The sequence below is a fragment of the Sturnira hondurensis genome, unplaced genomic scaffold, assembly GCF_014824575.4.
Source record: "Sturnira hondurensis isolate 20B ecotype Veracruz unplaced genomic scaffold, ASM1482457v3 Scaffold0009719, whole genome shotgun sequence".
NCBI classification, from domain to species: domain Eukaryota; kingdom Metazoa; phylum Chordata; class Mammalia; order Chiroptera; family Phyllostomidae; genus Sturnira; species Sturnira hondurensis.
This window is the reverse complement of record NW_028082350.1, coordinates 2,590,790-2,615,582: the sequence shown is the minus strand read 5'-3', so window position 1 is coordinate 2,615,582 and position 24,793 is coordinate 2,590,790. Positions and strand designations below refer to the sequence as shown.

Below are 24,793 nucleotides of genomic sequence, written 5' to 3'. Positions count from 1 at the left end.
ATCCAGCGGGGTGATGGGTAGCGACGTCCGACAGAAGCCAGGCAGCCGCGGGAACGCCGGGGAGCCGCACGGCTTCGTCCTGCAGGCTAGGGGTGGGGGTCCGGGGACGGAGGGCCCCCAGGTGGCGGCTCTGTAACCCCTTTGCCAAGGCACCGCGTAAGTAGGTTCTGGTGTATCTTTTCCACCCTACGTAGATTAGGTTTCCGAGCTGGAGCCACAGCCTCTCACCTCCCAATCTGTACATCTTTTCTTATCTTCTCTGTCTCTCCCTACATCTCTCCCCATATCTGTCCCTTTCATCTCGATTACCTTCTCTCCTCTTCTCTAATTACTCTGGTTTCCCTCAGCATTATCTCTTTACAGTCTCTATCTTCACTTGAAATTTTTTTGGTGTAAATGAATGAACACACTCACAGATGCCTCGCAGGGTGATAGTGACTTTTGACAGATGAAGAAACTCAGGCTCTCCAAGGTGAAGTGACTCGATCAAGGTCACAAAGTTCATAGTAATAACTGGCAGTTTCATTGAGATATGATGTATACACCCTAAGATTACTTAATTTAAGTGTACATTCAGTTATTTTCAGTATATTTACAGAGTTGTACAGCCATCATCACAACTTAGTTTTAGAACATTTCTGTCAGGAAAAAAAAAAAGAAAGGAAGAAATTTTGTGCCCATTTATTTGTCATTTTCATTCCAGGCAAGCGCTAAATCCATACAATCTTGTTTTAAATCATTATTCCAGTTTTATAGAGAATGACATGGCAGAGATAAGTTAAGTAACTTGTCCAAGATCTCAAAAGTAATAGATAATAAAAAATAGGATTAGAAACTAAATGATGATGGCTTTCCTTCACCATTTTGTTTTGTTTTCCTTAGCCCTTCTTGTATATACACTCCTAATTTTCAACCCATTGTCTCTTGCTTCTCCTCCACAGACTGCTGAGGGATTTCCCTGAGTGGAAGGAAGCAGTACATCAGTCTTGGTCCCTGGAAAATTTTTCCCGTTGCCAGTCCTGGGGAGGTACCAGGCCAGCTTGGTTCTTGGTGTAGGTTAATGGCCTTTGCCTTCTGTCTTCCCAGGCAGACTTGGGATAGGCCCCAGGCCCTGTTCTTGCCTGGCCTCTCTTCTGCCAGCTTGGGTGGTGATGGTGATGGAGGTGACGTAGTTCAGACCTGGAAAGGTGGAAGCTGGGTGGGTAAAATTATTAGTTCTATGGCTAAGTCCCTTCGGCCCCACTGCCAGACACTGGGTCAGACACTCCTTGGAATGCTGGCTCTTGCCTCAACTTCCTCTCAAAGTCAGCTGGTAGTTGGCAGGAAGAGAGAGTAGAGGGAAATCTTGCCTTCAGACATATTTTTCTCAACTTTCTCCAGTAACATTTCAGCAGCAAATTAGAAGTTCTCACATTAGCAAGTTGATCAAGAGATGGACATGTAGGCACACATGTGCCTACAGAAGGACCTTAGTACACAAAGGTCCTTCTTCTTGTTTCTCAGGTACTAAAAATGTGAGCCAGGGAGAAAGAGATGGGTGTGAAAGAGTTCAAGTTGTGGCTCTGGAATCTATTTTACCCTTTGTTCTAAGGACCTATGCTTCCTATAGCACCAAATCAGGTTAGGATTCCAAGAGTCCTATATTCCCAGTATTAGTCATCCCAGTAGTTTGTCCATCCATCCTTCCTTGCCTCCTTCCTTCCTTTCTTGTTCCTGATTGTGTGGGGACAAGATTGCTTTCTGGAGAAGAGAGTGCAGAAGTTGAGCCCTGTAGAGATAGCAGAAATGGTTGCATTTCTCTTTTATTTTTTCCCAGTAGATGTTTTTAGTGTTCTGGTTGGGTTTTTCTTTGGTCTCTTTTAAGAAAAGATTGGCCTGGCTGGTGTAGCTCAGTGATTGAGCACTGGCCTGGGAACCAGAGGATTGCAGTTCGATTCCCAGGCAGGGCACATGCTTGGGTTGCAGGCCAGTTCCTGGGTTGCAGGGACACACGATACATTGTGTGCCCCCGGCAGAGGCAACCATACATTGATATTTCTCTCCCTCTCTCCTTCCCTTCCCCTCTAGAGATAAATAAATAAAATCTTTTTTTTTTTTTTTTTTTTTTTTTTTTAATTCAGTGTGACTCTACTTTCTAAAGCTATTTTTTTGAATTTTTTGAATTTTTTTTTTATTTTTCTTTTTTTTAAAGATTTTATTTATTTTATCTTTAGAGGGGAAGGAGAGAGGGAGAGAAACATCAATGTATGGTTGCCTTTCATGTGTCCCCTGCTGGGAGTTGGCCTGCAGGGAACTGGCCGGCAACCCAGGCATGTGCCCTGACTGGGAATCGAACCGCGATCGTCTGATTCACAGGCCCTCGCTCAATCCACTGAGCTACGCCAGCCAGGGCTTAAATAAAATCTTTAAAAAAAAAAAAAAGATCCTGGCCCTGGCCAGGAAGCTCATTTGATTAGATGATTGTCCTGATACACCAAGGTTGGGTTCTCTGGTCAAGGCACATACAAGAATCAACCAATGAATGCATAAATAAATGGAACAAAATAAATGGATGTTTCTCTTTCTCTCTAAAATCGATAAATAGCCCTAGGTGGTGTGGCTCAGTGGATTGAGTGCTGGCCAGAGAATTGGGCTGGTTCTATTCCCAGTCAGGGCACATGCCTGGGTTGCTGGTCCTGCCCCCAGGCAGGACTCAACTGATTAATCAGTTCGAGACGCAACTGATTAATGTATCTTTCACACATTGATGTTTCTGTCTCTCTTTCTCCCTCCCTCCCCCTCCTCTCTAAAAATGAAACCATTAAAAAATAAAATCAATAAATAAAAATTTTAAAAAAGAAGAAAAGATCCTACTGAGACCCCCCCACCCGGGAAAAGAGACAAAGGGAGAAGAAGAAGAAAGGGAAAGGTTGGGGGCTTCTATCTCAGCCCTGCTACTCACCTGGCAGCCCTCTGGCTACTCGTATCCTTGGAGAGAGGTGCCCTGGATTCACCTTTCCCCACTAAGGTAAATTTTTTCCACCCTGCTTATAGCTCCAGATGTCTGAGGGTCCTCACCTAGGTGTTGGGTATCAGAGGCAAGAAAGCACAGGCATACAGGTTGGCCTTATAGAGCTTTTTGTGGTTACAGTGGCAAGGGCCAAGACGGGTATGGTGTGGTGTCCACGCTGTGCCTGAAGATGTGTTAGCATCTTCCCTCAGAAAACTGAACCTAAGCATGCTGGAAATGATGATGACTGGTGCTGTCCCTGCCCTGACAGCCCTACCACAGAGTCTACTCCTTTCCCTTTTCTGCCCTGGCCTCCCCACCTCACCTGCTTTCCGCTATGTCCCCAGGAGCTCTAGAGACACAGGACCATGGACACTCTGAATAGGAACCAGATAGGCCCTGGATGCAAGACCCAAGCAATGTTGCAGGTGAGTTGGGTTGGGGCCCTGAGGCAAGAGGGCTGTTAGTGATGTTGAATTCGGTTCTTCTATCCACCCGTGATCCTGGTCCAAGAATGAGAGCAGCAGTTCTTCTCTGCCCTTCCCCAGGTCCTAAGCCTATTAATAGCCAAGTCTTTATCTGAATTAGGTGAATTGGTTTACCCAGAAAATACCCTTTGAAAGTCAGAAAGGGTTTATAGATTAACCCTGCACTGTATTTCTGTCCTCAATCCATGCCTCTGCCCTCACTTGTGATTTAGTTTAACAGGGACAAGCACTGGCTAAGTGGATTGCCACAGACAAGTCTACAGGACAAGTCTTGATTGGCCCTCCTCTATAGTAACTCCTTCTCTTACCCAGTACCTCCCTACTTTACTTACTTTCTCCTTGTTCTGTCTTAATGGACAAAAGGGGTAGTTAAGCCAAGAGTTGAGATAAAGCCAGTGGGATGAGTTAGTGGCCTAGTTTCAGATCTAATTACACTTTAGTGGAATAATGCTCTGCGCAAGATTTGTGCTAAGCCTTTCAACATGCTAAGAGCCCTTTGGAGAGGGCAAGTGCTGGAGAGAGTGCTGGTGTGACTGGGACTAGAGTACAAAGTGCTGGTCTGGAGTCTCTAATGGAGTCTCTAACTCTCTCATCTCTTACCCCCACTGACTGCAGAAAGGACCCTTGGACCTGATTGAGACAGGCAAAGGACTTAAAGTGCAAACAGACAAACCCCATCTAGTGAGCCTGGGAAGTGGACGACTCAGTACAGCTATCACCCTTCTGCCGCTGGAGGAAGGTAGGTTGAGGAGAGGTCTGCCTGCCACCCCTCCATCCTTATAGACTTTCCTGCCCTGGGGTCCAGGTATGTGTTGGAGTCCTTCTACTATCTGCTGGCAGTGTTCACCTCTCCCAACTGGGAGGTGATGCCACCACCAGTTTGCTTCCTTTGTCTATGCCTCTCCAGACTGCCTACCCTCTTTGGTAGATAATTTGGCTCCATGACTAGGATTAAAGGTCAATATAGAAACAAGGAGGGGAACACTGAAACAGGAGAGCTTATTGCTCATATCAACCAGTATAGCCAAGAAGAGAGGGGGCCCAAGTCCAGGGCAATGCCTGGCATGGGAGAAGGTACCAGTGAAAAATGGACAGATGGAAGTAGGGGACAGACCTCCCAAGCAAGATAAGGCCCTGACACAGCCCCTTCACTTTGCAGCTTCTGCCCTTCCTTTCTTCTGTCCTGGTTTCAATTGTCTGGTTAATACTACATTATTCATATTCTCCAAATACCAGTCCTAGGGGCTCTGCCAGGGGAGGGTCAGAAGCAATGAGGGAAGAGGCTGCACTGAAGGAAGAGGGAATGAGGGAGGGCAAGGGTTGTAGGTGGCAAAAGGGAAGGAAAGAAGAAAGAGAGAGGGCAGAGTACCATGAAGGAGACAAAGGACTTATGGAGGGAGAGTTAGAGGGACTCAAGGAAGGTTTGCAGAAAAGAAGTCCCCATTCTTTACTCTGTGGAGCCTTCTGTGCCCTCTGGGCCTTTCCATCTTAGGTCCAGAGTTTCTCTGCTTGAGAAGAGCTTCTACCACCTACTAAACAGTAGGCTCAGGGGCCCAAAAGGGGTGGCCAGTGGTGGGAAATGATTCTCCCTGGAGTAAGAGGCAGAAATATATTTCCATTGTGGCTCTCCTTGCCCTGTTCGTGCCTCCTCAGGCTAGACAAACCCTCTAACTCAGTCTGCCTCCTGTCTTTAGGGAGAACAGTGATTGGCTCTGCGGCCAAGGACATCACACTGCAGGGTCCAGGCCTGGCTCCTGAGCACTGCTACATTGAGAATCTGAGTGGCAACCTTACCCTCTACCCTTGTGGCAATGCCTGTGCTATTGATGGGCTCCCTGTCCAGCAACCCACTCGGCTCATTCAGGGTAAGGTTTGATACCTCCAAACAGAGGGGACCTCTGTTTAAAAGTTTGTGCATAATAGGTGCAGAGTAAGACTGCTTTGGTGGTTGCCATGGTAACTACCTCAGTGGCCATATTGGAGGTGGGGTATTTAAGTGCATCTGATGTGCCTAAACATCCCCAAACCCTCTGGCATCTAGACTTGTCTTCATCCTGCTTTTCTTCTCAGACTACTTCCATCCGTCCTCCCTACACCATAGGAAAAAAAGAGGTTCCAATGCCTGGTATCAAAGGGCATGGGGGGTGGTGTAGTGGTTATTAGTAGTTGCTAGGGGAGAGGAATTAGAGCACTGGTGAGGGGAACAATGGCATTGTACTGTGATGCCAAGAGGGAGTTGTGGTCTGAAAAGCTGTAGAGATGGGGAGATGAGGACAATACCTTCTGGTGGGGATAGAGAAAGGCAAAACCTGATGTCAAAATCTCAGGACATATCCACTCCTACTAAAAAACTGTTAACAGGAGTTTTGGGGTCATGAATATGGTTATCACCCTGTTTCCCAAAGCAGTTGGCGATTTTGTTGTAAGGGAGCTTTAAAAACTGGGCCCCTTGTTATTATGGTGACCAGGCAGGTAAGGGGTTGACCTAAGTGGTACTTTGACAGAACAAGTGTGTTTGCCCTGGGCATCAATTTGTATGGTGAATCATCCCATTAGGGAAATGAGAAAAGCAGATTTGGGTGTGGGGACGGTAGAGGTGGGATTAACATGAGGATGGGAGCTTTGGGCTAAGCCTGACTCTGAGTAGGAGGACTGGTGTTCTGGAATTATTTTCTGGGGACCCTTATCTCTTACCAGCTGGGAGCTCCTGTGCAGTGGAAATCCCACTCACTGCACTGTTTCCCTCTTTCCTTCTGTTCACACCCCTTGGTATCTCTTTATTTTTCTTAATCCTCAGTTGAGGATAAGTTTATTGATTTTAGAGGGAGAGGAAGACAGAGAGAGAAACATCTGTGTGAGAAACAAACATCGATCAGTTGCCTCCCATACACACTCTGACTGGGAATCAAAGCCACAAACTTTCGGTGTGTGGAATGATGCTCTAACCAACTGAGCTACCCAACTAGGGCCCATTGGAGTCTCTATATGCCACTCCCTTCTCACATGACTCAGGAGACCCAGCCTTTCTTCTTGTCCTTGGGAGTGTCATGGGGGCAGGAGGGACAACTGATTTCAGGGAGTCAGGCCCACCAGCAGGAGCAGGAAAGCCCTTGTTTCCTTCAGGGTTTCAAGGTCTCTGACTCTGAACGAGAGGAGGAACCCTCATATGTCCCCTTGGCACATTGGTTGTGATGCCACCTGGTTGCTGATGGTCTTCTTCAATCTCAAAGAGAGCATCTTCCCCAAGATTTGGGTGCGTGGAAGTGTGACAGAGCATCAATGAGAGGTAGGAGCAGAGTTCAAAGAAAGCTAGAGAAAGCTCAGCCCTTACTCCCCCAGCCCCAAATCCCTCACATTCATGGGCAAGAACATTCTTCCCCTATGTTGTGAGCAGGGTGGAGGAACCAATGTTCTGTGACTTCTCTTGACCAGTCTTTCCAGTGCATCATTTAGCTTCCTGAGAAGAGGAACAGCCTGGGCCAAGATGGAATCCTTAGACATTTCCCGTGACACCCCCTGCCCTGATTCCCAATTCTTCCACAGCCAAAAGCCCACCCTGCCAAGTATATACCCTCTCACTCTCTTCTGACCCTAACCCTTTTTCCCTTCCTCACCTTCCCATCCCTATAGCCTTCTTGTCTAGGTTAGCCTGTCCCAGAGGCTTGGCAGCATGGGGAGGGATAGGCAGAGGCACAAAGGAATGGGTGTTTTTCTCCCCAGCACTCCCCCTCCCCTGGGCTCCGGGAGCTGAGGGTGTCCTTGTCTCATCCCTGGAGGAAGGCATCAAGCCCAGCCCTGCCTGGCCCCACTCCGGACATTCCTGGGAGTGCATTTCCCTGGAAACTGAATGACTCTGGAGTGTCTATGCTGTCTCTGCATCTGTGTAACTGGAGTGTGTTTATGTATCTCCGGGTGTGTTTGTGACTTTGCGCTTATGTATCTCTCTTTGTGTCCTTCCTTGTGTTCAGAGTGTTCCTATAGATCAGAGTGTTCAAGTAGAGGGCAGGAATGAATCAGGACTGATGGTACCAAAGTGTCCATGTTCTTATGTGTATATGAGTACTTGGCCACATGCCTATCTTTGGGCATATGTACAAGAGAATCATATTCCCTGACTTGTTCCCCTAATCCGGCCTTGTAGAGGGGACCCTCATCTTTGAAAAACAGATGGCTAACCTAGAAATAATAATGGGCCCACTCTGGCTGGGCCAGACCTTAGATGGATCATTCTGGGCACTGTGCTCAGCCCCTGGCAACTTAGTGAGGCACAGAATGTGACTGGCAGACAGTGACAGCCTTTTCCAGCAGGAATATGCCTGGGCCATGGGTGAGGGGAGATAGGCAGAAAGCAGATGCCAGTCTTTAGCTAGAGCTATGGACGTGGGAGCCTGAAGTGAGAGAGCCAGGGAGCTCTTGATTCCACTCCTGTACCTGGGTATTTTGGCACATCCTGTGCTGCCTTCTCTACAGAGCAAGAGGTGGAGCTAGGAATAGGACCAAGGAAATAAGGAGGAACTTCAGTCTGCTCTAGGCTGCCCTACCCTGGGACCACAGGGCCAGGCCACATGAAAGATCTGGGAAGGGACCAAGTAGGGGAGGGCCCAGAAAGCCACACACTTAGGGCCCAGGCTGTGTAGACAATAGGTCCTGATCTACCGCCAGCATTTGATGCCAGCCCTTGTTTCCATGTTTCCTCCACTCCCTAAGCCTCTCATTGGTGGGTAGAGGCTTGTGTGCGGGCCATCATGGGAATCTCCCTGGAACATGGCTGGGGAGCCAGAATTCCTGGGTTATCTAGCTACCTCCCTCTGGGATCCAGGGCACTGAACATTTTCCCCTCCCACCCACAGTTATTTCTTCTGTAAAATGGGAGAGAAATCTCCAACTGTTCTCTAATACTGATAAAGATCTTGGCTAATAAAGCTCAAAGGAAGGAGCAAAAAAAGCGAAAGCTCTTAGCTCCCCACTTCTTGTACCTGCCTCCTGCCCTATATCTCGCTGGTGGGCATCCTCTGTGTCTGTCTGGGCCATCACAGTTTCTAGACTGATGAATCACTCTTCCTGAGGAGATTTTCTTTTTAAAGGCATCCCCTGTTTTGCATTTGACCATATATGGTCCTTCCTTTTTCCTTCAAAAGGGGAATTAGATGCACATGCACATGTGAGTGTGTGAGTACGTGTATAGCAGGGTGGGTAGGTGTTCAGTAAGTGTAGAAAGATCACTTGATCATTCCTCTAAGGAGGCTGACTTTTGATTTCAACCTGAAGTCTCTCCAGGGACTGAGTGAAAGGGTATCTGTGCCTGAGTGAGTATGAAATAAGAGGGGTCTTGGTGCCCGTGGGGTTGTATGTGTGAGATTAAATGTGTGTGAGAGATAGGGCATGTTTAGACAGTTTGTGTGACTCAGAGTGTGTGTAGCTTAAGTGGTGCCTGTGTGAGCAATTGTTGATGTATATCTAAGAGCAAGTATGTGGGGCTGTGTGAGCTCTGAGCATATCAAGTGTGTCTGAGATGTCTGAGGAAATACAGTGTGTCCCTTATGGTTCTGTTGTCCAGAAGCCAGGTCCCTGGAACAAGAGGTACTCTGGGTCCAGGCTGGGTGGTAGGTGCTTGCCTGGCCAAGAACCTCAGCCTGCCCCCAGGGGTTCCAGAGGCAGGTGGCACGGTATTTCCCAGATGGAAAGGGCTATGGACATGGGAGCCTGAAGTGAGAGAGCCAGGGAGAACTCTGCTGGGGCTAGCACAACTGGAGTCTGTGTTTGGGAGGGCCCAGGGAAGTGGGCTGACTTAGAAGGGGCAGTGTCTTGATATTACTTTGGTTGTGGAGATTGGTGAGCTGCTGGGAATATGGGGACCTGGGATGGCAGAAGCATTTAGGATAGGACAAGAGCTGGACTCAGTGCTGTCACATTGCCCAGAGCACTGCCTTGGTCTGAACTCCCAGCCCACGAAGGACCTTGTCACATGCAGACAGGTATAGAGCTAGACCTTGTGACTTAACTGATCCCTATGAGTTCTGTTCTTCTCCTCTCTGATATATGGACCCATGGAATGTCAGAGATTATAAATTATGCAGTTATAGAAGCCAATCTCCTCATTCTGTAGATGAGGTCAGAGGGTGTGACTGGTCCAAGGTGACCAGCCAGGCAGGGGCTGATCTGGCCCCATTCCAGGCCTCTGGAGACTTCTTATCACAGAGGGCTCTCAGTGAAACCCCGTTTATTCTCACTCTTGCCTCCTGGCTCCTTACCCTCTGGTTTCTGTACCTACCTCTCACCCTTTCTTCTGTCGCCTCCCTTGAACCTTTCCACCCTGCCCCACTTCTACTCTTGCCCCTGGCGCCAGAATCTGGAGCCCACACCCTCCCTGCATCCTCCCACCCCGCCCTCTCCATCCTACTCCCCTCTCTTCTCCTCCATCACTTCCTCTTCCCCTCCTCCGCTTCTTTGTCCCTCCCCCTGGCTCCCTTCCCCCAACGCTGGTGGCCGGTCCACTCCTCGGGCATTGGTGGCGGCTCTCTGCCTGGCTGCCAACTGCTTCGATCCTGGAGCTGCTGGCGTGAGAGGTCCACACCCCCTCTCAAAGGCCCCGATCGGGCTGGGACCTGGAGGATTCCAGCTAGTGGGAGCCAGCGGTCTGGAGGGCCTGCTTCGGCGGTGAGTCCTCAGCCTGGGGCCGGCCGCAGACAGGCATGGAATAGCTGGGAGGGGGTCGAGCAGGGGGAGTGGGCCCTTGGGGACCCCTCTTTGGGATCTTGATTGAGCCCTGGCATTTCTGAGTGGGAGGTCTGGGTGTGGGGCCACTCCTCAGTGGGGCAGACTTTATCTTCCCTAGCACTGGGTATATGGGACCTGCCGCTGGTTGGGGTTGAGGGTCCTGGTTAGGATAAGAGGAACCTGTGTTATAGGCTAAGAGGGGTCTCTGATGCAAAGGGCTAAAACCCGTCCTGCCATCTTCCCTTTATTCCAGTCTCCCTTTGGCCAGTCCATTCTATTTATGCAGCCAGCAGGGCAGTGGCTGTGGCTCTGTGAGTGTGTGAGCATGTCTGCCTGTGCCTGTGTGAGTCTGTTTCTGTGAATGTGTGTGAGCCTATGTGAGAGTGTGTTTGTGTGTGGTGTTTCCCCTCGATGCACCCTCTCCTTTGCCCTGTCCCCCACCCCCGCCCCCCGCAGATGTGCAGCCATACCACCCATCAGCACAGCACTGGGCCCTGGGCCCTTTGGGGGATTGGAGGCACTGACCAAACTGCCTGGATGAGAAGGGATTCTTGGGTTTCCTGGATGGGCTGACTTTTGGAGATGTAGGGCAGGAGAGAGTTGAAAAGAGGGTTTTTCCCAGAAATAGGCTGGACAAGCCCCTGAGGGCATAGGACTAGAGTTGGGGCAGTTACCAGGGCCCCAAATAGAAAGTTAATTTGGGCAGGAGCTGGGCTGCTCTCAGTCCTGCTGCCCTCCTGCCTCCTCTATTAATACAGATCCAATTTTGCTGCCTGGCATCACCTATTTATAGTCTAGAGGCAGCATAGCCACACCCCCTGTATGGAGGAGGGTGAGGGGCAGAGAAGGAGGCAGGGAACTCAGCCGTAGGAGCCATAGCTAAGGGTCCCTGGGTGCCCACAGCTTCCTTGGGTGGGCCTGACACTGATGGGCTAGAATCTGCTCAGACTTCCCACCTTCTTCCCAGATTGGACTGTGTGGTTAGGCTCCTGATTCCCCTCCTTGGGTCCCCCCCTCAACCGCTTGATTCCCCAATCAGTCTAGGATTGAGTGGGTCTGTGTAGCCTGCAAACTGGCTGAAAGGAAGGGGAAGGGCCTGGCAGGGCTCTTTTTGAAACAGCTGTGGTTGTAATTAGGTGGATGGATGGTGGGCTATTATTTGTTCTGGTTATGATTACTCTGGGGTCAGCTCCTCTGATTGGTGGCTTGTCAAGGAAGGCTCTCCCTCTCCTAACCAGCCACTAGCCATTAGAACTGCTGTTGGTGCCTGCCTGCCTGCCTGGGAGGGCCTGTGGGTGTGCCAAAGAAGTAGGTGGCTTTGTCCACTGTAGTTATCTGCTATGGGCTTCTCAGTCTGCTAGGTTTCTCCACCCCCATGGCAATGCCTTGGGTTCCAGCAACAGGCTTCTTAGTGGGGGCCCTGCTAGGGTACCCAAGTGGCCTGGGATGCCCCATGCCCTTGTGGCCTGAACTGTCTCAGTGTCCAGGAATGTAGATTTCCCTGCCAATCTTAGCTTAGACTGACATGATGCTTGGGGTGCCAGGTGGCACCAGATTGGGCAGATAGGAGGAGGCTGGGGCCAGGGGATGGAGGTGTGAACAAATTGGAAGGGTGGATTGTAGGGGTCTCTGTCTTCTCCAAACCTAGTGTCTTTCAAAGGAGTCCCCTAGCAACTGTGTGGCCAAGAGGAGGAGCTCTGCTAGCTATGCTTAGGTGACTACAGTCACACTTGCTGCTGTGCACGCTCCTGGTGCCCCTGGCTATATTTTCTGGCTCTCGCATACCCTCCCCCTTCCATGCACTCCCACTTCCTAGGCAGGACTGGACTTGTGTCTATTGCCTGGGAATGTTCTTGGCTGAGGCTGGGCCCATAGGCTACATTCCAGGGGAGAACGAAGGAGCAGGAGGATGTCAGGCCAGAGGGTACATTGTCAGAGTGAAAAGGTGGTAGCCATTCCCACTGTTGGAGTGAGGAAGCAAATTTTGTACCCTGAGGGGCACCATGGTTTTTCTCTGTGTCCTATCTCAGAGTCTTTTTTGTGATGCTAGAAATTACTGCCTCTCAAGCTTACCCTTCCATCCAAGAGTCATGAGTACATGTTGGGTTGGGGGACAAGAGTGTCTATGTTCTCTGAAGATTTTCTCCACTTGAAGAGCACTTTCACATGCATCTTCTTAGCTGGAGATGTCAGTGGTATTGTCCTCATTTCTTTAAAGAGAAAACTAAAAGTCTTTAAAGAGACTCAGGGAGTGAAGTGACTTCACCTGAAGGAACCTTCTCACAGCTAGTAAGAAGAGTTAGGATTGGTACTTGGATCTTGGGACTCCCAGACCAGTGCCCTTTCCACTCTGGTCTGTGTTCTTGAGCCCTGCCAGTGTATTTCTTAACCACAGGTATGGTCAGGTGTGGATGGTGTGGACACTGAGTGCAGGTGGGAATGGTTCTTTGGAACCTGGAAAGAACCTGCTAGTGGAATGAGGGTTGCTTTAGCCCTGCCTGCCCTTCCAAGTGTTTTCTTTCTCTGAAGGCTGCATGTTGTGCCTGGGTCAGTCCACCTTCCTCCGCTTTAATCACCCGGCCGAAGCCAAGTGGATGAAAAGCATGATTCCAGCAGGGGCCCGGGCTCCTGGGCCCCCCTACAGTTTTGGCCCAGGTAGGTACCCAGTTGGGGCAGGAGCTGGGTTGTTGGTACCCCCTTGATAGTCTTCCTCCTTGCCCACTCCAGCCATACTTGTAGTGTCAGGGCAGGACAACACTCATGATCTGGACTTTCTGCCACCTGCCATGGGCCACTGGTGGAGAATGCCAGGCACTTTGGCTGCTGAGAGAGATCTAAGAAGTGCTGCTCAGCTAGATTTGGGAAATCACGAGTCTTGAGAGATGGAGGACTCTGCCAGCTTGTGTCCCACTGCTCTGGAACATGCTGCTTCAGTGTCTGGGACCTTGGTCTTCATGTGTCACCACAGTGGAGCCTTGCTCTTGCATGTGGCCTGAGGTGGGCAGCAGGAAGCATTAGGTTGAATCTGGGTAAGTTCTGGTGGTTCTTACTTGTTGGTGGTCATGTCCTTGGGCCCTGTCCCACCCACTGCCCTGCTATGCTAGTTGATGACTCAGTGGAGCAGCCTCAGTTCGGGTTTGAATTGTTGACCCCCAGAGGAAAGTTGGTGATTATCCCAAGGAACCAGCATAGTTCCCCTCAGCCCAGCTGCCTAGGATTAGAGATGCAGACCAGGAGGCTGCCAGTGGTTCTACCATCTCAGACTTTGCATGGGCATTCAAATGTCTGTGGGATGACAGGTGTCAACATGGTATTGGAATAGGTGGACATGTGTGGCAGTACACCTAGCAGGGTGATATCAGTGGCTTAATTGGATAGCCTGGGGATCAGAGGAAAGATGGGTGGTCACTGGGATCACCGGTGTCCATGGTAATCCCTCTGACTATAATCCTACATAGTCCTCATAATTTTGGACCCAAACTCAGTCTTGTAAAGGTTTTTCTGTCTCTTTCTCTACCCCCCAGTTACCTCCCCTGGGGGCTCCGATGCCTGAGTTCCCAGTCCACTCCCTGGTTAGCTTTACCCTGTCCCACTCTATCCTTGTCATGCCAACCCCTCATCTGTTTGGGCAGTGGTTCTAGCTACTCTGTTGGTTGACCAGGACTGGGGCAGGGCACAGGGAGGCTCTTGCTGGTGTGGCTTAATGGATTAATTGGAGGCACTGAGCTGCACCTAGCTGCTGGTTGTCAGCCTGGCTTCCAGGGACTAGCCATCAGTTCCAGGTCCCTCACTTTGCCTCTGATTAAACAATGTGGTGCAACACACACCCCTCATTCATTCATTCAGCCTTGGAGGCTTTGTGTGTGTTTTTTTCATGGGTTTTGGCTACTGTGTTGGTAAACCCTAATGTCCTACTAGATTGGGACCCCTCCTAGGACGTTTTTAAAAAAAGATTTTACATATTTATTTTTAGAGAGAGAGGAAAGAAGGGAGAAAGAGAGGGAGAGAAAAAACATCAATGTGTGGTTGCCTCTTGCATGCCTCCTACGGGGGACCCAGCCTACAACCCAGGCATGTGCCCTGACTGGGAATTGAACCAGTGACCCTTTGGTTCGCAGGCCAGCACTTGCTTGTGTGAGCCACACCAGCCAGGGTCCCTCCTGGAACTTGACAGCTCCATAGCATGCTCCCCTCCCTTTTGTAAAAGGTTCACCTGCTCTTCCTGAAGGAGAGATATAGGATGTTGGGGAAACCAAGACAGGGAAGAACCTAGTCTTGGGGTGAGTACCTGGCATTATTGCTAATTCTGTCTTAAGTGCTAAAATATTAGAGCCAGAAGATTCCTACCCATCCTTTTCCTTTCCATAGGGAAAATTGAGGGCAAGTGACTTGGGTAAATTTGCACAGCAGGTCCGTGGCAGAGTTGGCCCTGGAACCCAGGTCTTCTGGCTTCTCTAGAGCCTTTGCAACCCAACTCTGCTAAGAGAAGGTGGGATAGGGCCTTTGCTCTTGTGTATATGGACCTCCCCAAAGTCAAAGACCAGGATGTGAGGCATCTTTGCATTTTCTTTTAGCAGAATCAGAAAGTCTGGTGAATGGGAACCATACCCCACAGCCTGCAAACCAGGGGCCCTTGGCCTATGCCAGCCACAGTTCCCTGGTGAGCTCTATTGAGAAGGACCTGCAGGAAATCATGGATTCACTGGTGCTAGAGGAACCTGGAGCTACTGGCAAGAAGCCTGCTATAACTTCCCCACTCTTGCCAACGGCTAATGGTGGTCGTTACCTGCTATCTCCTGCAACCAGCCCTGGTGCCATGTCTGTGGGCTCCAGCTACGAGAACACCTCTCCAGCCTTCTCTCCACTCTCCTCACCAGCCAGCAGTGGAAGCTGTGCCAGCCACTCACCCAGTGGCCATGAGCCAGTACCTTCCATACCTCCGCTGGTACCTGCTCGTTCCTCAAGCTATCATCTGGTTCTGCAGCCCCTGCAGTCCCGACCTAGTGGTGGCCACTCCTCTGAGAGCCCTCGGCTGGGCAGAAAGGCAGGTAATGAGAGGCCTCTGAGCCCTGGCCTCCGGGGTCTGCTAACAGATAGCCCTGCAGCTACTATCTTGGCAGAGGCCTGCAGAACCACTGAGAAGCCCTGGCTGGGTGGGCAGCTGCCTGTGGTCGCTATCAGCCTGAGTGAATACCCAGCTTCCAGTGCCCACAGCCAATCCCCAAGCATTCCTGGCAGCCCTAAGTTCCAGCCTCCAGTCCTTGTTCCCCAAAACAAAATTGGCACACTTCAGGACTGCCCTCCCAGCCCTCTCCATGAGCTGCCAGGCACTGAGCGGGTGTTGACAACTAGCCCCTCACACCAGTTGGTGGGCCGAACATTTTCAGATGGGTCAGCCACCCGCACCTTGCAGCCTCCTGAGAGTCCCCGTCTGAGCCGGCGGGGCCTGGACAGAATTCGAGAACTCCCTCCCTTGAGCCCATCTCTGTCCAGACGGGCTGTTTCTTCCATGCCCTCTCGGACAACCCCAGAACCCAAACGAACCAGGGAAGTGGCAGAGAGTCCCCGGCCTCGGCGCTGGGCAGCCCATGGGGCTTCACCAGAGGACTTCTCACTGACACTGGGGGCTTGGGGCCGTAGAACACGGAGCCCCTCGCCCACACTCGGGGAGTCCCTGGCACCTCTCAAGGGCAGCTTCAGTGGCAGGCTGAGCCCAGCCTACAGTCTGGGCTCTTTGACTGGGGCTTTGCCCCAGCAGAGCCCCCGTGCCCGGAGGAAGCTCTCAAGTGGAGACTTACAGGTGCCTGTCACTCGAGAGCGGAAAAATAGCATCACAGAGATCAGTGACAATGAGGATGACCTTCTGGAGTACCACCGGCGGCAGCGCCAAGAGCGGCTTCGGGAGCAGGAGATGGAGAGGCTGGTGAGTGGGTGCCAAGCGAGATTGCTGACCTCTAGTGCAAGGTCTCTACCAGCATGCGGGCAGCCAGCTGGCAGAATGGGGGGGGTGGTGGCCAGGGATAGGCCTGGGCTTCTCAATCTTCCCCCAGGATACACTGTAGTGACTGGTATCTCAAGGTTCTTATGCCCTGAAGAACTTTCTTTGAAGTTTCTAAGGCTTTAATTTTAAGTTCATACTAACTGTGCATTTAGTCTATAACACAGCTTTTGTTTTCATGTGTATACTTTCATGTTATTTACCTGAATACAATGAAGCTGTAGGGGAACACACCACATATATGGTTGAGTCCTTGCACTCTTCAGTTTGAGAAGCAGGTCTGAGGCCCAGAGAGCAGAATTGGTTTTTCCTAGACCACACAGCAAATTGCACAACTGGGATTGGAACCCAATTCTCCTATCTTTCCAAGTTTTGTTCTTTGGAAAAGCCCCTGGTCCTTTCTTGCTTCACTTTGGCATCTATAAATGGGTAGAAGCTGCTTACCTTGGCCTATGCAGGATCATCTGGGAATATAGGTGGCAGGAAAGAGGAAGAGAACAGAATGGGCAGCCCCTTGCCTGATCTGGGCAGCCTGTGTGATTGTATGTGTTGCAGGCATTTGCGGGGCAGGTGTGGCTCTGTGCTAGAGATAGCCTCTGAGCTGGGTGGGGGTTGGATTCCCAGAGAGCACAGGGAACTCAAGGGGCTCTGCTGGTGTGTCCACACTTGAGCACATATACAACAGAATGAATTCTGCCCATTCTCTCCTGTGAGCAGAAGAATGGGGTTCCTGGGCAGGGCTCAGGGGCCCTGAGATTGGTTAGAGGAGGAGAATGAAAATTGAGGTTTGTCTGGAGACCCTTTCGGAAGAGGTTGGGACAGCTTTGAGTGAGGTAAAAATGTCAGGCAGTGTGTTTGTGTTGGGTGGGGAGAGATGAGGCAGGATCCCCAGTTTTCTCTTACTACATCTTCTCTTCACTGCCTAGATGGTAAGCCTTGGCCCACTGTGGGGGCTCATTCTGGAGAGGGGCCAGTGAGCCTGGCACAAGCAGAGTGGTGGTTCAGCCTCTTCCAACTCCTCCATTCAGTTTCCCTACCCCTCACATGAGCACATACCTCATCACTAGCCCTGACCTGCCCCACCTGCCACTTTAAACCTTGGAGGCTGCCTGCCTTGCCCCTCCCACCTCAACCAGGCTGCTTATCTGGGTACTGAGGTAGGGGTAGGGGCACTGGCCCAGCCTCCTGGGTGCTGACGGTGTTTCTGCTTTTAATTTTTATTTTTGCCATGGAATTGGGCAAGCAACAGCAGGGGAGCTGGGTAAGTGTCTAGGGGGTCATGGCCAAACTGTACATGGTGGGATACAGCTGAGGTTGAGGGACCCTGGAGAGCCATGGGGGAGGCTGGGGTGTTATGAATGGGAAAGGGGGACACAGACCCAGAATATGATTTTACCTTCCTTTCTTTACCTGAGAGATATCTTGGGTGGGCTGTGTGTGGGGAGGGGCCAGACTAAGTGCCAGGGCCATGGAGCACTCACATGGGCCAGAGCATTGAAGCAGTTCACCCTGCTGGGAAGGAGCCAGGAGTTGAGGGCTGCCTGAGTGACTTGGAGTGAAGGTGGAGATGAGGAGGACCATGTCCCAGGTCTGTCTGGCAGGTGTATGCATGCTGAGTACTTCTTTGTATGAACTTTGTCAGGTCCCTGTGGGCTCAGAGGTCTGTTTTCCAGCTCTGTGTCAGTGCCCACCTGTCTTTATGCTGGGCTGTGTTTATCTGTGGAAGTGTGAATCAGTGTGCATTTGTGCATGTCAGGGCTGATGTTTTTGTATTTACCTGCCTGTTAATGCAGGCCCCGGACACATGTTTTGTCTTCGGTCAGTGGTGTGTTGGAGTGTCTCTGTATCTCCTTATGTCGTGGATCGTCGTGTATTCGTGTCAGCATGAATGCTTGAGTGTTTATCTTTTTCTCCTTATGGTCTTTAGTCTGCTTACCAGTGTGTGTTCCCAGGTGTGTCTGGGTGTGTCCTACCCTGGGATGAGAAGGGAAAGGAAAAAGGAAGACAGGAAGGGCTAGCCATGTGAGCAGGTGATGCAATAGCCTGGTTTCTCCTGCTCATTTCTGGGCAGTCTCATTCCCTCTGCCTCCTTAGACCTTGTGTGGGGTGGGGGGGGTGGTAATTTTCATGGCCTGATTCTGAGCCTCATGCCCCTAGTATCCTAGTTCTCGCTCCTGGCAGGACACTGTGCTTGGCCCTAGCCCCACCAGGACCCTGCCTCCTCCCCTTCATGCCCTGCTCTGTCTACAATTCCCAGGAACGGCAGCGCCTGGAGACCATCCTCAACCTGTGTGCAGAGTACACCCGGGCTGATGGGGGACCCGAGGCTGGGGAGCTGCCCAGCATCGGGGAGGCCACTGTAGCATTGGCATTGGCAGGCCAGAGGCCCTCACAAGGCCTTTCAGGGGCCATTGGAATCTGTGGGCAGAGCAATGAGGAGCCTGGAGGTGCCACCCAATGCCTGTGGGAGAGTGTGGAACGCTCGGATGAGGAAAATCTCAAGGAAGAATGCAGTAGCACTGAGAGCACCCAGCAGGAGGTAGGATGTTAGGGGGTGGGCTGGGTGAGGGCTGTGGTTGGATCTTTCCAGAAGGCAGAGCAGGCAGGCATTTGTGGTGATGTTAAGCCCAGTGATGGGAAGTGATTGAAGGATTCGGTTTGGGATGGGATCAGGTATGAGAAGTGTAGAAATGCAACAAGGAAGTGAGGGAGGTATTGATGAGTTTGCCAAGCTATAAATATGATTTATGACTTGCCTTTCCTTGGACCCCACCCAGGTCTGGCACTCAGTGGTAAACCTTTTTTTAATCCTCACTGGAGGATATATTTACCTATATGAGAGAGAGAGGAAGGGGGCAGGGGCTGGGGGAGATAGAAACATGGATGTGAAAAACATTGATCAGTTGCCTCTTGTTTGTGCCCCAACCAGGGATTGAACCCCCAACCTAGGTATGTGCCCTGACCCAGAATCGAACCTGTGACCTTTTGGTTTAAGGGGTGGTGCTCCAACCAACTGAGCCACTTGGCTTAGTGGTAAATCTTTATTCCATTTAAATGAGCCTGTATGGCTCCCCATGCAGGGAGGGGAATTTGCTTTCTATCTCAGTCCATTTGATCCTTCCAAGTGCCCTGAGGAATGGGGATCCATTCTCTTAATCTCATCCTGGAAGGCTCTAGACTTTTCCAATTGATGGCTTCCCTCCCTTCCAGCATGAAGATGTGCCTAGCACCAAGCTCCAAGGAGAGGTGCTGGCCCTGGAGGAGGAGCGGGCTCAGGTGCTGGAGCGAGTGGAGCAGCTCAAGGTCCGTGTGAAGGAACTGGAGCAGCAACTGCAGGAATCGGCCCGAGAGGTAAGCCTCAGGACTCTGACAGAGTGAAGGCCCCAGGAGTGGTGTGAGTCCAGCTGCCTTGACTGGCCTTGATGTGGACCCTGGTATTGCTCCCAGGCAGAAATGGAGCGGGCGCTGCTGCAGGGGGAGAGGGAGGCAGAATGGGCCCTGCTGCAGAAGGAACAGAAGGCAGTGGACCAGCTGCAGGAGAAGCTGGTGACCTTGGAGACGGGCGTCCAAAAGGAGAGGGACAAGGTAACCAACACATGGCCTCACTCATGCTGGGAACCAGTGGCCTAGGAGAGAAGGAGAAATGTCTTCTCTGGGGCTCCTTACCCCTTCCCTCATCATCCAGTCTACACACCAGGTGGTCTCTGTGCCACTCCAGGGGTAGGGACTTTGTCCTCTGTGGAAAGTACCAGCTTGGACATCACTGTGGGCTGGGTTGGTGTCTGGGGTCTCCTCTGTCTGGGTGTCTGCTACCTCTGGGTTCCTGGGTGCCTGCCATTCTGGATTCTTCATGGCCCTTCTAGAAAGTACCAAAACCTCTTCTTGGGCAGTAAGCACAGAGCTGAGGGACCGGTGTTGGGGAATGATTGAGGTTTGGGTCCTTCCATCTAGAGAATCTCTCTAAGCATGCTTTATGTGCTCAGGAAGTGGTGTTTGGAAGGTGGCCCTTGGGACACTGCTTCCTCTGAGCCTTCATAATCTGCAGTTTCCTATTCCAGATGGTCCTAGCTCCCGCCCCTGCCCCTTTCAGATTTCGTGCCAGCCTGCAGGGGCTGTGCCAGCCACACCCAAGATGCCCTACAATGTGCCAAAAAGCTCTGAAGTGGAGAGGGGCCATCTATTTTTGGACTTGACAGTATTTTTCCAAGAATTAATTTGCCTCCTGCATTTTTTGAGAGTGTCTTTCTCCTTCCCTCAGTTTTGAGGCTCTTGAAAGTTCTTTGACACTTCTGTTTTTTTTAGTTTTGGCTTTGGCCCCCAAAACCACACTCCCAAATTCTGTGCCAAATTAACTCCATGCTTACCAAACAGGCCTGCACTAATGTCCCCCACTTTCCCCCAGTCACTGTCCTGGGCTCTCCGCATGCCCCTAACTGCCAGTGCCACCCAAGCGGGGCTAGCCATGCCTGCTTTTGCACTAACTCCATGGGCCCTTGGCCTCTCCCCTCTAATGCTGCCTTCTTCCTTGGTGTGGGGCCCCAAGGTTTTGATCAGAGAGGAATAGGCAAGGGGCACAGCTCAACTTTACTCAGTGGGGAATTAGCAGGGTGAGTACAAGGTTGGGGAAATGCTTGGCTGAGGAACTTCTCAACCTGAAGAGCTTCTCCAGGTGTTGCCTCCACAGACTGTTGTCCTCCAGCCATCCAACCACCTTCCTTCCAGAGCAGGGGGGTAAGGAGGTATAGTTGTGTCATGGCTTGTAGAAAGCTGGGTCAGGGACTCTCTACCACTGCCACACTCTCTTCCCCTTGGGGCTTCCCAAATTCGGATGCCTCAAGAAGAGGTGGAAATGGGTAGCCTCTCCTCCTCTCCTGCCCCTATGTCATCTAGAACACAGGTTATTGTAAAGGCCGAGTCCAAGGATGGGGAAGCACTTAGATTCCAGGACTGAACTGATCAGGTCCTCCTCTCTAGGGATGGGGTGGAATACAGGGGAGGGTGGGGGCAGGGTTCAGCATAGGGTCTTAGTTCCAGATGAAGCCCATGGTTTCAGAAGGAACCTCATTTCTCATTTACCTGGCATTGGGCGGAGGCCTGGACTTTATCTCCTCTCTGGGCCCAGTTATTTGCAGTTGTGGTGGTGGTGGTCTCACTCAGCTTTCCTCTCCAGCCCCTATCCCATAGCCCCACTCTGGCTTTGGAACCAGTACTCATAATTTCTCCTCTGCCTGTCCTTAAGAGGGGTGACTCACCAGCTCCTCCCTTCCCTTCCCTGCCCTCAGAGGTGTCATCTCAGCCCAGACAGAGCCATCCACCTCCACTCTGTACCCATCCCCAGGCACCTGTTACCATGGCAACCCCTGAACTAATTGCAGCCCTCATCTGCTGAAGTTCAGCCTGCTGTGCCAGCACCCCACCCCCACCCTGGGCAGGAGGGAGGGAGGCCAAGGGTGTTGGGCTTGGGTCCTCTTCACTGCACTGCTATAGCTTTATATTCTTAGCTCCTGATTCACACCCATCCCCTGGATTTAACCCTCACCATCTCCATCCTTTTTTCCCCAGGGTTAAATTTTGGTCTCTGGGCAGTGGAAGAGGGGGAGGAACAGGAGCTGGAAGCTCCCTATTTGTGATATGGAACCACCTTTATAGCCCTGACTTCTTTGGAGAGAAAATAGAGGGCCTTTTCTTAGGATCTACCCAAAAGTTTCTAGTTTAAGGGACTCCAAGAGACCAAAATTTCTGCCTGTGGTACACCATCCTCTGTACTTCTGAGGCCTTATACTTCAGCTCCTTGCTTCTCCTACTCTACCTATTCCCCCTTATTTCCCCTTTCTGCTCTTTTCTTTCTCCTTTCCTGGTTATTATTCTCTTCTATTCCTCGTCTTTTTTTCTCTTCTCTCCCACCCCATCCCCTGCTCCCTGTTTCTCTCTCCCACCCTCCCTGCCCCCTCCCCATGGCCCCTGCTGCCTGCCAGGACCGGAGTTGAGGAGTGTGTGTTCTGTTTCTCCCCCTGTGCCCACCCTCTCCCCCTCCCACCAACCAGGAGAGGGCGGAGCTGGCCACAGGACGGAGGCACCTGGAGGCCCACCAGGCTCTCTACGCCAAGCTCCAGATGCAACTCGATAACTGCCCCGAGTCAGTGCGGGAACAGTTACAGGAGCAGCTGAGAAGGGTCAGTTTCACCAGCCCCCTTTCCCTGGCCCTGAGGGCCACCTGCCCAGATGAGAGGAGAGCAGTGGGACAGGACCACCTGGGCCCTGAAGTACCTGCCAGGACACCAGGGTCGGTGCTTTGGTTTGGAGGGGCAGGGAAGGATTGGAAGGATCTGTTTTCTCCTTTCTCCTGCTCCAGGCAGTGATGCCTGTGGAAGGGGCAAAGCCAAGCAGAGGAAAGGGGGTTGGTTGGGCACAAGTCGTTCCCCGGTTTTCCCAGGTCTAGCCCCCAAAACTAACACTTCTGTGGCCTGGCCTTCCAGGCTCAGAGTGGTATTTTGAGCACAACCCAACCCCCTCTCTGTCATTGTCTTTCAAGGAGGCAGAGGCCCTGGAGACAGAGACGAAGCTCTTTGAGGACTTGGAGTTCCAGCAGCTGGAGAGGGAGAGCCGTGTGGAGGAGGAGCGGGAGTTGGCCAGCCAGGGGCTTCTCCTGAGCAAGGCTGAGCTGCTCCGCAGCATCACCAAGAGGAAGGTGTGTCCCACCCCATTCCTTGGGTGGGGTTGGAGGCCAGTGACCTGGGTTTGAATGGCAGTTGATGAGCTCATGAATATTAATTTCCCCTCTCTGAACCTCGGTTTCCTTATCATACAATGAAAACAATAACAGGCTGTTGTGAGAATTATACCAAGATGATGTTAAGACAGTAGAGGATATAATCATAGTAAGTGCTCATCAGCAAACTATGGCTATTGTTATTAAGCCTTGACTCCCTGAGTCTTTGGTGGAAAGTGGATTGGGCTCACATTCTGAACTGGGCACTAGCTGGGCAGTGAAAGATGGAGATGGAGGAGAAGGAGGCTGAACAGTAGGCTTGTTCCTGCCATTGCAGGGCTCTCTGTCTGGGATGTGTCCAGAGACCTAAGATCTGAATATTAGAGTCAGCCAGGGGTCTGAGGGAGGGCATCACCTGGTTTTCAGCCTTGGCTCTGCCCTGGGTCAGCTGAGCCATAAACCAATGGGACTGGCTTTTGTATCCTGGCCAGCCCTGGAGCTTCAGATGCTGTGATTGCTTCTGATTTCAGCCAGAGCAGGACAGGGTGATGGGGCAGAAACGTGTGCCTGAGTGTGGGGAGTAAAGTTGGGAGGAGGCATATGTCAAGCAAGGGTTAGGAAGGTGTCGTGAAGGACAACTGGAGGAGGGCTCAGGCAGCTCACGTGCTTGTGGCTGAGATGTGTGTGTACATGCACACATGCATGCCTGTGCAGTTTGCCTGGCTGGAGTGAGCGGTGGGAGGTGAGGGCAGTGAGATCGGGGAGGGATGTCAAAAAGTAGTGAGTTGGGGGCTTGAAGACTAGCCTGGGTTTGGTGGGAAGTGGGGAGCCGCTGGACCACCCCCTGAATTCAGATCACGTGCTTCTCTCTCTGAGCTGCTCTGCCCTACAAATGCATCTACTTCTGATGTAATGAAAGGAAGAAAACTAGCATTTCCCAAGCACATGGGTATGTGTCAAGGGGCTTCCTTGTATTATCTCATGCTGACTTTAGGATGGTCTCCTAAGCTCAGTACTCTCACCTTATTTTAAAGAAATATCAATTTGTCATTCCACTTATTTATTCATTCATTGGTTAATTCTTGTATGTGCCCTAACTGGGGGTCAAACCTGCAATATGGAGATGATGCTCTAACCAACTGAACTACCCGACCAGGGCTCTTACCCCATTTTATGTACAGAATTGGGGAAAACTAGGTTTACAGTGTTCATATGGAAAATACTACAGTAAGCCCTGGCTGGTGTAGCTCAGTGGATTGAGCGTGGGCCTGCAGACTGGAGTATCGCGGTTCAATTCCCAGTCAGGGCACATGCCTGGGTTGCAGGCCAGTTCCCAGTAGGGGACTCACGAGAGGCAACCATACATTGATATTTGTCTCCTTCTCTTCCCCACTTCCCCTCTAAAGATAAATAAATAAAATCTTTAAAAAAAAGAAAATACTACAATAATTAATAATAATGCAAAAATAAGCTGTGTTTTGCATCACAACTGTAAACCTACTTTTGTCCCCGCCCCGCCTCCCCCCCCCCCACCAGTAAAATGAGTGCAGAGATTCTCTAGAATTGCCCAAAACTTCCCAATTTATAAGCTTCAGACTCAGAATGGGAACCCAGGCCTGCCTGGCCCCAAAGCCCCTGTTCCTTCTATACTATACTGCACTGGTGTTGGGAGTTGGCACTTCTCTGGCCTCTTTTTCTTTCCTTCTAGAGAGAGTGCATCAGGGAGCCTTAGATCAGCAAATCCCATCACTTCCAGGTCTCAGTGGGTATAAGCTCCAGGGAATTTGGGAGGGGTCAGCAGTATGAGACTCCTGATCTCTTGTCTTCCATGCCCACCCAGGCCCCTAGAAAACTGATGTTCAGTCACTGGGACTCAGGGGTCATATTCTTCC

The 24,793-nt window shown here is 51.2% G+C and overlaps 1 protein-coding gene across 14 annotated transcripts in view; it reads left to right on the top strand.

Annotated features, from left to right (window-relative positions):
* PHLDB1 (pleckstrin homology like domain family B member 1) overlaps positions 1-24,793 on the top strand; it is a 51,721-nt gene that overhangs the window by 2,753 nt on the left and 24,175 nt on the right. For 5 of the 14 annotated variants that reach the window (XM_037057439.1, XM_037057446.1, XM_037057442.1 and 2 more), the window contains exons 2-11: positions 3,337-3,417; positions 4,093-4,216; positions 5,172-5,342; positions 12,724-12,849; positions 14,769-16,117; positions 18,450-18,731; positions 19,403-19,543; positions 19,640-19,777; positions 22,237-22,365; positions 22,725-22,880. In XM_037057439.1, the coding sequence (XP_036913334.1) occupies positions 3,358-3,417; positions 4,093-4,216; positions 5,172-5,342; positions 12,724-12,849; positions 14,769-16,117; positions 18,450-18,731; positions 19,403-19,543; positions 19,640-19,777; positions 22,237-22,365; positions 22,725-22,880 (2,676 nt within the window). In that variant the 5' untranslated portion in view covers positions 3,337-3,357. Of the gene's footprint in view, positions 1-2,857; positions 3,008-3,336; positions 3,418-4,092; positions 4,217-5,171; positions 5,343-6,767; positions 7,041-9,918; positions 10,135-12,723; positions 12,850-14,768; positions 16,118-18,449; positions 18,732-19,402; positions 19,544-19,639; positions 19,778-22,236; positions 22,366-22,724; positions 22,881-24,793 lie in introns of those variants that run through there. The other 9 variants (XM_037057444.1, XM_037057441.1, XM_037057436.1 and 6 more) reach the window with 8 other exon arrangements.